General features: G+C 44.6%; 1 protein-coding gene across 7 annotated transcripts in view; it reads right to left on the bottom strand.

Annotated features, from left to right (window-relative positions):
• LOC130275479 (uncharacterized) overlaps positions 1 to 12,361 on the bottom strand; it is a 157,579-nt gene that overhangs the window by 49,901 nt on the left and 95,317 nt on the right. For 6 of the 7 annotated variants that reach the window (XM_056523512.1, XM_056523513.1, XM_056523508.1 and 3 more), the window contains 5 exons: positions 10,655 to 10,912; positions 7,961 to 8,221; positions 7,588 to 7,848; positions 4,807 to 5,064; positions 247 to 504 (listed from right to left, as the gene is read on the bottom strand). In XM_056523512.1, the coding sequence (XP_056379487.1) occupies positions 247 to 504; positions 4,807 to 5,064; positions 7,588 to 7,848; positions 7,961 to 8,221; positions 10,655 to 10,912 (1,296 nt within the window). The remainder of the gene's footprint in view (positions 1 to 246; positions 505 to 4,806; positions 5,065 to 7,587; positions 7,849 to 7,960; positions 8,222 to 10,654; positions 10,913 to 12,361) is intronic. The other variant, XM_056523510.1, reaches the window with a different exon arrangement.

Below are 12,361 nucleotides of genomic sequence, written 5' to 3'. Positions count from 1 at the left end.
TGATTGGTCAGTTCTTCCGGCCATTGACACGTTTCACAGATCTGGACTGTCCGTAACATTGTATGTTGAGTCTGGTTTCAACTTAAAATGGTCCAGAAAAGACCATTGTATGTTGAAACTATTGTATGTTGAGGCCATTGTAAGTTGAGGGATCACTGTATAGGAAAAGACATTTCTTCCCCATCTACTTGCATCCCATCTAATCCCATATAATGTAATGAAGCCATAGATGTAGACATACATTACCTGTATGGAATTCCACCGCTGTACTCTCGGTTTGACATTGTTCCCCGTGTGAAGTGACAATAACTTGGTAGGTTTGCCCACAGTTCAGACTCTCAATGTCACATGTTGTGTCTATTGTGGTGCAGGAATGTGTTTCTCCATCGCCTCCTGTGACTGTCGCAGTATAGTTTGTGGCTCCTGCCGTCTGATCCCACGACACTTTTGTTGTGTTTGACTCGCACATAACTGTTGGCTTAATGTTTTGTGGAACACAGGGGGCTAGAAAATGACATAAAGAAGCGAGTATGATTCACAATTTTCAGTTTAAAGGGTTAAAGGGTTACTCCGGTGGAAAACTTTTTTTTTTTTTTTTTATCAACTGGTGCCAGAAAGTTAAACAGATTTGTAAATTACTTCTATAAAAAAATCGTAATCCTTCCAGTACTCATTAGCTGCTGAATACTACAGAGGACATTCTTTTCTTTTTGGAACACAGAGCTCTCTGCTGACATCTCTGTCCATTTTAGGAACTGTCCAGAGTAGGAGAAAATCCTCATAGAAAACATATGCTGCTCTGGACAGTTCCTAAAATGGATAGAGATGTCAGCAGAGAGCACTGTGGTCATGATGTCAGCAGAGAGCTCTGTGTTCCAAAAAGAAAAGAATTTCCTCTGTAGTATTCAGCAGCTAATAAGTACTGGAAGGATTAAGATTTTTTAATAGAAGTAATTTACAAATCTGTTTAACTTTCTGGCACCAGTTGATAAAAAAAAAAAAAAAATGTTTTCCACTGGAGAACCCCCTTTAAAGGGGTACTCCGCCCCTAGACATCTTATCCCCTATCCTTTGGATAGGGGATAAGATGTCAGATCGCCGCGGTCCCGCTGCTGGGGAGCCCCGGGATCCCCGCTGCGGCACGGCGCTATCATTACAGCACAGAGCGAGTTCGCTCTGCACTTAATGACGGGCAATACAGGGGCCGGAGCATCGTTACGTCACGGCTCCGCCCCTCGTGACGTCACGGCCTGCCCCTTTCAATACAAGTCTATGGGAGGGGGCGCGGCTCCGCCCCTCGTGACATCACTGCCCGCCCCCTTAATGCAAGTCTATGGCAGGGGGCGGGCCGTGATGTCACGAGGGGTGGCGCCATGATGTCACGCGGCTCCGTCCCCTGTATCGCCCGTCATTATGCACAGAGCGAACTCGCTCTGTGCTGTAATGATAGCGCTGTGCTGCAGCGGGGATCCTGGGGCTCCCCAGCAGCGGGACCATGGCGATCTGACATCTTATCCCCTATCCTTTGGATAGGGGATAAGATGTCTAGGGGCGGAGTACCCCTTTAAGCTTCTGTTCAAATATTCATTGCCTGATCTAATAGCATAGACATGGCCATCAGGCTGCCAGCTGGTATAATGCACTACACGTAATCATGTGACTGGCACTGAAGTCACCCAGGAATAGAAAAACAGCTGATTTCTTCTGAAAACCGCACCACCCCTGTCCTCAGGTTATGTGTGATATTGTGCAATAGCGCACACAATCTGAGGACAGGGGTGGTGCTGTTTTGGAATAAAACAACTCTGTATTTCTATTTTTGGATTACACATTTAATCTGTGTGCAATAATAATACTAAGCAGCACCTACCGAATTTTACATGTGTAAAAGGACAACAATAAAATAAAACATGATTTTTCGATTTGCTGTCAGGAGTTGTGTCTATATGTGGCCACCTAGTGGTTGTGATATGAGTTGCATCCTGTTGGGGGCTTTTGGAGTCCTTAAATGGGCACTGTCAGATACAAAAACTTTTGATATGTTGTAAAGCATGTATAACCAATAGGTTTTGCAATTGCTTTCATTAGAAAATGGTCAGTATTTCCTACTGAAAAAGCCAGTCAAACAAATGCCCCCCCTGCCTGCTTGGACACATACTAGTCCTGCTGTGTCCATGCATCATCACCTATGTCATGGACACACTTCCTTGATTGACAGCTGTGAGTGCAGGGTTCACAGCTGGAGGAAAAATCCTCCCACTGTCATCTTGTGTCCGGCTACTGTCAGTGAGGACAAGCTGGGAGTTGTAGTTTTGCTAATGCTAGGGGAGATGTGAGCAGACAGCATAATGAGGGAGGGGGCGGAGACCTGCACAGTGAGGCCACGCCCCCTCCCTTTGAGAGGAATTCAGACTAGTGAGCTAAATTAAAAGTGTAATAAATAAATAAACAAAGGTGCTAGACACATAAAAATTAGATGTACATGGTCAGGATTAGGTACTGAGTGATATATTAAAAAAATGTTTTTTTGTTGGATCTGACGGGTACACTTTAAGGGGTTATCCAGCTTATCAAAATGTATCTTCTGTCTCCAGAACAGGGGCCTGAGACTCTCCGGTGAACCCTTTCACCCCCTCAGCAGTGACAGCCCACTTAGGCAATCCAATGGGATCCCATTTCAGTCAGTGATTGGCTGAGCAGGTTGGCAATCCTGGGATAAGTACATCTCAGAAGGTGGGGGCCGGAGGGTCCACCGTTAGGCCCTGTCCTGTGGATGGGGAATATGTTTTTAATAGCTGAATAACCCCTTTAATTAAATTTTCACACATCTAATTGTGGACACATCTGTATTTTGTACCTGTGTCCACTCCTCTGTATAAGGGTGCACGCACACCACGTTTTTGCTATCCAGTTCCCGTATACGGTTTTCCTTCAAAAACCGTTCTAAAACGTATTGAAAACCGGATGTAGTGACTTAACATTGCAAACCGTATTGCAAACGCATCATACGGTTACGTCCGTTTGGCGACTTTTACGGTTGGGCCCGGTTTTTCAGCCGTGTTCGCAACCGGAGTCTACAGCGTTTTTATTAACACGGAAGTCAATGAGAACCGGACTGAACCGTATGAATGTACGGTTGCATCCGTTTTAATCCCTCCGTTTTTATTATTGCACATGCGCAATGCAAGACGAAAACACCACCCACCTTCTAGAATGTTCTTTCTGGAAAAACTTTATTTAAAAACAAGGCGAACATTGACAGACGTATACGTTTTTTTAGAGTGAAAACGGATACAACTGGATTAAACCCTACGTCACGATTCAAACCGGATACAACCTGTGCACCTGATCTATGTGCAGACGGTTTAATACGGTTGAGTCCGGTTTTTGCCTATCCATTTTTTACAAAAAACCTGATACGGGAACTGGATAGCAAAAACGTGGTGTGCATGCACCCTGACATTGTCTGCATCCTGTTATTTTTTTCCACCAAACAACCGCTATAGACTTCTTTCACACTGACGTTCATCGGGGGAAACGGGGGTGAATAGCTGGAGATAAAATACTACTTGCGCCATCTTTTTCTCCCGCTGCAAAATAACGGCGCCCGAAGGATCCCATAATAGTAAATGGGATCCATTGGGACCCGTTATTGCCCGTTGTGCCCAGTCCTAATTAGGGCCGTAAAAAAAAAAAAGGGCCTAACAGCCGTTTAAGGACGGGGCACAACGGCTGTGTGAAAGTAGCCTTACATATACTGTCCAGGGAACATAATAATAAATCTTTATTTATGTAGAACACACAGATTGGTCCCTGTCCCCATTAGGGCTCACAATTTAAAGGGGTACTCCGGTGAAAACCTTTTTTCTTTTAAATCAACTGGTGCCAGAAAGTTAAACATATTTGTAAATTACTTCTATTAAAACATCTTAATCCTTCCTGTACTTATTAGCTGCTGAATGCTACAGAGGAAATTCCTTTCTTTTTGGAACACTGATGACATCACGAGCACAGTGCTCTCTGCTGACATCTCTGTCCATTTTAGCAGCCGTGCATAGCGGATGTATGCTAAGGGTAGTATGGTGGCTCAGTGGTTAGCGCTGCTGCCTTGCAGTGCTGGGGACTTGGGTTCAAATCCCACTAAGGACAACAATAAATAAAGACTTATTATTATTACAATAACGTCAGCAGAGAGCACTGTGCTCGTGATGTCATCAGAGAGCATTCCAAAAAGAAAAGAATTTCCTCTGTAGTATTCAGCAGCTAATAAGTACAGGAAGGATTAAGATTTTTTAATAGAAGTAATGTAAAAATCTGTTTAACTTTCCAGAGCCAGTTGATTTAAAAGAAAAAAGGTTTTCACCGGAGTACCCCATTAAATCAGCGGTCTTCAAACTGTGGCCCTCCGGATGTTGCAAAACTACAATTCCCAGCATGCCCGGACAGCCTTTGGCTGTCCGGGCATGCTGGGAGTTGTAGTTTTGCAACATCTGGAGGGCCACAGTTTGAAGACTGCTGATTTAAACCTATCAGTATGTTTTGAAGTGTAAGAAGAAACCCACTCAAACACAGTAAGAACATACAAACTCTTTGCAGATGTTGTCCTTGATGGGACTTGGCCCCAGGACCCCAGCGCTGCAAGGCACCAGTGCTAACCACTGAGCCACTGTGCTGCCTTCCTTTCTCTTTTTCAAAACAGTGCCACAACTGTCCATGGGTCAACTCTGGTATTGCAGTTTAGCTGGTTTTTTTTTTTTTTTTTTTTTTTGTAAGAGCAGGAAGGTCTCTAGTAAATCCTAATTTTACCTGTGTAAAAATCCAAGGTGCTGGGTGCGCTGCTGCAATGTGCATTTGATGCTATGAGGGTCACTCTGTACCCCTGTCCACACTGGAGGTCGCTGATCTCGCAGGTTGTGTTGCTCGAGCTGCAGGTCCCCCTCCAGGCATCTGACCCGGTCACCAGCACAGAATACGTTGCGGCTCCTTGTGCAGGATCCCACAGTAAAGTTGCAGAAGTGTTGCCACAAAGAAGCTCAGCCCGCAGGTTAGTAGGAATGCAAGGACCTGGGGTGAGAAAGAAAACAACTGAGGATCTCCCTTATAAAGTGTAGGGTGAGCGTCTTTTTCTGCATTAAAGGGAAGGGGGTTGAGCCCTATTACCACTCTTACTGTGCTCAATTTTAGAATTTTTGTCTTTGCACCTTGTGCAACTTAAAGAGTACCGGTCATGATCTTGTTAAATTTTATAATCCTCCCAGTTAACCGTTTTCTATCTTGATATTGCTCTGTAGTTTTTGCTCAGTCTCCGTCAGATTCACAGACCGGGAAGGGGCGTTTCCCAGCAGGAGTGACATCATCTGAAGCCATACAGGGGAGAACTTCCTCCCTCACTCTGCTAAACACAGCCCAGAGGAGTTCAGTGTGAGATGAGCTATGACTGGCTAAGGCTGCACACACACCCTCTTCAGCACTCCAGACTGCATTTCCTGCTTTTGGACTTCTGCCAGGCCAGCAGGAGTCCAAAGTCTGTGCAGGAGATGGGGGGAAATGTGCTCTGGAAAAGTAGGGAGACACCTAGTGGCAGCTTTTTATGGACTCAGCCCATTTGGGCCTTAAGGTCAATTTTATTTTTACGTTTTCGTTTTTTCCTCCTGGCCTTCTAAAAATCATAGCTCTTTTATATTTTCATCCACAGACTAGTATGCGCGACCAGTTTTTTTTTTTTTTAATCACTCGTTTTACCATAAAATGTATGGCGCACCCAAAAAAATACTATTTGTGTGGGGAAATTGATTTAAAAAAAAAACGCAATTTTGCTAATTTTGGAAGGTTTCATTTTCATGCTGTACACTTTATGATAAAATAGACATGTTTTCTTTAACGCAAACTTTTTAAACAAATTAGTACGTTTAAAATCCCTCTATTTTGCTGACCCATTACTTTTGAATTTTTCCGTATAAGCGGCGGTATGAGGGCTAATTTTTTGCACTGTGATCTGTACTTTTTATTGATACCACATTTGCATATGTAAAACTTTTAATACATTTATATCAGTTTTTTGGGGGAATAAGATATTGTAAAAAAGCATCAATTTAGAACTTTATTTTATTTTTATTTATTTTTTACGTTTACGCTGTTCATCGTACCGGATCATTAACGTTATATTTTAATAGTTCTGCTATTTACGCACGCGGCAATACCAAATATGTTTATCAGTATAATCTGCTATCTACTGCTCTGGTCTGCTCAATCTCAGACCAGAGCAGAAGACGCCGGGAGACGGCCGGAGGCAGGTGAGGAGACCTACGTCCACCATTATGGATGATCGGATCAGTGCTGCGGGCGATCCGATCATCCATCTTAGTGACCGCACTGTCGCAGATGCCGTGATCTGTATTGATCACGGCATCTGAGGGGTTAATGGCGGCCATCCGCACGATCGCGGATGTCGGCCATTACCGGCGGGTCCCTGGCGAGCTGCCACGCATGACACGAGCATCGATCCGAAGCTCGCGGTCATGTACAGGACTTAAATGTACATCTTGGTGCATTGAGTACCACCGCACCAGGACGTACATTTACACCCTGCGTCGTTAAGGGGTTAAACACAAATAAAACACGGAAAACTTATTTTTATTTATTTTTTAAGCCAAGTATAAAAGAGAGATTTTTTTTATTTACCATGAGGAGTGCAATAGCAAAAATTAGTTTTAATGACTAACGAGCACTAATTTAAAGGGGTACTCCGCCCCTAGACATCTTATCCCCTATCCAAAGGATAGGGGATAAGATGTCAGATCGCTGCGGTCCCGCTGCTGGAGAGCCCCGGAATCCCCACTGCGGCACCGCTCTCTCATTACAGCACAGAGCGAGTTCGCTCTGCACGTAATGACGGCAGTACAGGGGCCGGAGCATCGTTACGTCAGGGCTCCGCCCCTCTTGACGTCGTGGCCCGCCCCTTTCAATAAAAGTCTATGTGAGGTGGCGTAGCGGTAGTCACGCCCCCTCCCATAGACTTGCATTAAGGGGGCGGGCCGTGATGTCACGAGGGGCGGAGCCATGACATCACGCTGCTCCGTCCCCCGTATCGCCCTTCATTACGCACAGAGCGAACTCTCTCTGTGCAGTAATGATGGCGGGGTGCCGCAGCGGGGATCCCAGGGGTCCCCAGCAGCGGGACCGCGCCGATCTGACATCTTATCCCCTATCCTTTGGATAGGGGATAAGATGTCTAGGGGCGGAGTACCCCTTTAAATGAGCACAGTCTGAATCCAAAACTTTTTATAGGTTGTATAGCTATTTACATCAGTGTTTTCTAAACAGTGCGCCTCCAGCTGTTGCATAACTACAACTCCCAGCATGCCCGGACAGCCGAAGGCTGTCCGGGCATGCTGGGAGTTGTAGTTTTGCAACAGCGTGAGGCACACTGTTTGGAAAAGACTGACCTAAATAACTGTGACTGTGCCTCTGTATAGTGGTAGCACATTTCTCTCCTCCCTGCACTATTTTTTTGATCAGTTCAGGGAGAAAACAGGAAGCTGAACTATTAGCATTCAGCTTCCTGCTACAGATCTTGCGGTATCTTACTCGTGCTAAATGTCTGCTGCTCTAGGCTGACGTTAGCCAGATGGTCATTGAATACGGTGACGGTAACATTATACGTCTGTCCACACTGAAGTCCCCCAATGTCGCAGGTGGTGTTAGTCGTGTTGCACATATAATGTGTTCCATTAGGTGATATTACATTGGCCTCATAGCGCACAGCCCCTGCGGATGCCACCCACTGCACCTTGACCTCACTCGAGTTGCAGGGAGAAAATATCGACATATTTTGTGGGACACAAGGACCTAAAAAAAAGAGAGAACGAGTTACTTTTGGGACTCGATAATTTGAATTTTATGTCATATTTCAACAACAAATCTATTCGGATTTTAGACGGTAGACTAGAAAGTCTCTTACACGTTTGCAGCGTGGCGTCGCTGTTTTTTACACTGCGACAGATGTCGTTCTGAGCCATCATTGCTACGGTATATTCACCCCCACAGGGGACGTCTGTCACCCAGCACGACGTCTCCTGACTGCTGCAGTTGTACCTTTCTCCTTCAGGTCCGACCAATGAGGATGAATAATTTAAGGCTCCTTGAGATTCGCTCCAGGAAATCAGCGCTGAGTTACTAATGCAGTCCAGGGCTGTGTTCACACTCATTGGAATACAAGGGGCTGCAGATTTCATGATAAAAAATAAAATAAAAAAATAATTAAAAAAAAAGAGGACATAACCTTAATGTTATAGAATATAAAAAAAAAAAAAAAAAATGTCCTCTAGGTGCTATGATACTCACCCAAAGCCTCAAACATGTCCGTCCCACAAGTCCCTGGTCTCAGAATAGTAACATGCAGGAAACACCTGCTCAGCCAGTCACTGGCCTTAGCGGTAACACAGTGATTGGATGGATGGGTGCTTCTTGCATGTCAATAGGAAAGTTGCTTAGCCGGATCGGTTGAGTGGGAAGAGGTGGGGGATCAGGGCAGGTGAGTACATTTTTTTTTCTATGCCAGCTGGAGCCTGTTTATCTCAATTGTGTGGCATTGGAAAGAGTCCCGCTGGGATAGAAATAGCTAAATATATATAAGGGATCGACCGATTATCGGTTTGGCCGATATTATCGATTTTGGGCATTATCGATATCGGCAATTACCTTGCCGATAATCCGATAATGTCCCGCCCCCCGCACCGCCCCCACCGTACCGCGACCGACCCCTCCACCGACCCACCCCACCTCGCCACACCGCGTCGCACCCCCTTCTGGCTCCTGCTGCGTCCCGCGTTACGCGGCATCACCGTCAGTGCACACAGTGACAGCTCAGGAGGACGCCACCGGAGCCAGATGTAGAGTGGACCCCGGGCCCCGGGAACAGGTAATTATAAAACAGGGCATGGGGGAGGCAATGGGGCCGGGGCGGTGCGGTGGGGGGTGCGATGCGGGGCGGTGGGGAACGTGGCGCGGGGCGGTGGGGGGTGCGATCACGGTGATAGGACTCAGGAGGACCCCCGGACAGGCAGGGGGAGAGAAGCGGGTGGCGGTGTCGGTCTCTGGCCCGCAAAAGCCGCTGCAGTTCATTGATTTAAAGCGCCCGCTTTAAATCAATGATCTGCAGCGGTGTCGCCGGGGGGGATAAATAGCCGATAACTTATACCGGAATATTGGTATAAATTATCGGCTATCGGCCCTAACCGCCACAGATTATTGGTATCGGCCTTAAAAAAATCAATATCGGTCGATCCCTAACATATATATATATATATATATATATATATATATACACCCACCCAGATTCCCTGCCTCTTCCCCTCAACTGTTCCGGCTTAACAAAATATTCAATACAACAAGCCTTGAAGTGAAAAGGCTAAAACCGAAGAAGCCTACACTAGGCGTCAATCCTGGCAACTACAGACATAACTTACAGCGTATGGGTTGGATATCTGCCATCGCCTTAATCAGTGTTTTCCAAACAACATGTTGGGAGTTGTAGTTATGCAACAGCTGGAGTCACACTGTTTGGAAAACACTGACCTAAATGGCTGTGACTGTGCATCCGTAGAGTGGTAGCACATTTCTCTCCTCCCTGCACTAATTTCTATGATAAGTTCAGGGAGAAAATACAAAGCTGAACCATTAGCATTCAGCTTCCTTTTTATTTATTTATTTTTTCCTATGCCAGCTGGAGCCTGTTCACCACAATTGTGGGGCATTGGAATGGGTCAGACTGGGATAGAAATGGCAGGGAAAAAATAATAATATATATATATATATATATATATATATATATATATATATATATATATATATAACCGATTCCCTGTCTCCCCCACCCCAACTGTTCTGGCTTAAAGGAGTACTCCAGTGGAAAACTTTTTTTTTTTTTAAATCAACTGGTGCCAGACAGTTAAACAGATTTGTAAATAACTTCTATTAAAAAATCTTAATCCTTACAATACTTATTAGCTGCTGAATACTACAGATGAAATTATTTTCTTTTTGGAACACAGAGCTCTCTGCTGACATCACGAGCACAGTGCTCTCTGCTGACATCTCTGTCCATTTTAAGAACTGTCCAGAGTAGGAGAAAATCCCCATAGCAAACATATGCTGCTCAGGTCAGTTCCTAAAATGGACAGAGATGTCAGCAGAGAGCACTGTGCTCGTGATGTCAGCAGAGAGCACTGTGTTCCAAAAAGAAAAGAATTTCCTCTGTAGCATTCAGCAGCTAATAAGTACTGGAAGGGTTAAGATTTTTTTTAAATAGAAGTAATTTACAAATCCGTTTAACTTACTGGCATCAGTTGATTAAATAAAAATAAATAAAAATAAAAGTTTTCCACCGGAGTACCCCTTTAACAACATATCAAGCTTTGAAGTGAAGAGGCTAAAACAGAAGAAGCCTACACTAGGCGTCAATCCTGGCAGCTACAGATGTGACTTACAAGGTAGCTACCTATAGGTGGCCCTAGAGAGAGAATTTGTACTTCTGGAAGAAAGCTAATTTGCAAGCATTTCCCATGAAGCATTGCCTGAAGGACTCCCTGTACATCTGGCTCAGCTCAGGAAGAACCTCTTCCCTCCTCAGAGCACCTTTCAAAATCATTTTTACCCGTCTGGGCCTTTGCAGATGTGCTCATCGGTCCTCTACAGAGGCTGTTGGCGGCCCACACAGACACCATGAACTCATGTCCACACGGCAGGTTATAGAAGGTGCAGTTCATCTGGTCGGATATACAGGTCATGTTCCCGGTTGGTGTCCTTAGAATGGAGGTGAAGTTGTAGGTTCCATTATTCTGCATCCAGAAAAGGACAATAGCATTGGTGGCACAGTCCGTCTCTGCATGGACATGTTCTGGTGCACAGGGGGCTGTAAAAGGGTTAATAAAAATAAAATGACAAGAACAATTTTTCACATACACTTTTTCACATACACATTTATTATCCCCTTAAAGGGGTATTCCGCCCCGGGATCCCCGCTGCGGCACCGCGCTATCATTACAGCACAGAGCGAGTTGGCTCTGTGCGTAATGACGGGCGATACAGGGAACGGAGCAGCTTGACGTCATGGCTCCGCCCCTCGTGATGTCACGGCCCGCCCCTTTCAATACAAGTCTATGGGAGGGGGCGTGGCAGTTGTCACGCCCCCTGCCATAAACTTGCATTAAGGGAACGGGCCGTGATGTCATGAGGGGCGGAGCCATGACGTCACGCTGCTCCGTCCCCTGAATCACCCGTCATTACGCACAGAGCCAACTCGCTCTGTGCTGTAATGATAGCGCGGTGCCGCAGCGGGGATCCCGGGGCTCCCCAGCAGCGGGACCACGGCGATCTGACATCTTATCCTCTATCCTTTGGATAGGGGATAAGATGTCTAGGCTCGGAGTGCCCCATTTGGGCATTAAGGACTCAGACAATTTAATTTTTGTTTTCATTTTTTCCTCCTCACCTTCAAAAAATCATAACTCTTTTACATTTTCATCCACAGACTAGTATGAGGGCTTGTTTTTTGCGTGACCAGTTGTGCATTGTAATGCCATCACTCACTTTACCATAAAATGTATGGCGCAACCAAAAACATACTATTTGTGTGGGGAAATTAAAAAGGAAACTGCAAATTTGCAAATTTTTGAAGGTTTTGTTTTCCCGCCATACAATTTACGGTAAAAATGACCTGTGTTCTTTATTCTTTGGGTCAATACTTTTCTATTACTGTTGCGCTTAAAAAAAATTGCAAACTTTTTAACAACATTAGTACGTTTAAAATCCCCCTATTTTGAAGACCTATAACTTTTTCATTTTTGAGGGTATGAGGGCTCATTTTTTGCGCCGTGATCTGTACTTTTAATTGATACCATATTTGCTTATGTAAAACTTTTAATGCATTTTTTATCAATTTTTTGGGGAATAAAAAAGCAGCAATTTTGGCCATTTTTTTATTTTTTTTATTTTTTACTTTCACACTGTTCACCGTATGGTATCATTAACATTATATTTTAATAGTTTGGATATTTACGCACGTGGCAATACCAAATATATATATTCATTTTTTTTCACCCTTTTTGGGGGTGAAATAGGGAAAATGGGGCAATTTACGTTTTTATTGGGGAGAGGGTTTTTCAATTTTTTATAATTTTTTTTTACTTTTTTACTTTTATTTTTGCACTTTAATAGTCCCCATAGGGGACTATTTATAGCAATCATTCGATTGCTAATCCTGTTCAGTGCTATGTATAGGACATAGCACTGATCAGTGTTATGGGCTATCTTCTGCTCCAGTCTGCTCGATCGCAGACCAGAGCAGAAGACCCGTGGAAGG

The sequence above is a fragment of the Hyla sarda genome, chromosome 6, assembly GCF_029499605.1.
Source record: "Hyla sarda isolate aHylSar1 chromosome 6, aHylSar1.hap1, whole genome shotgun sequence".
NCBI lineage: Eukaryota > Metazoa > Chordata > Amphibia > Anura > Hylidae > Hyla > Hyla sarda.
Note: the sequence above shows the minus strand (reverse complement) of the source record. Positions and strands in the feature narration are given on the sequence as shown.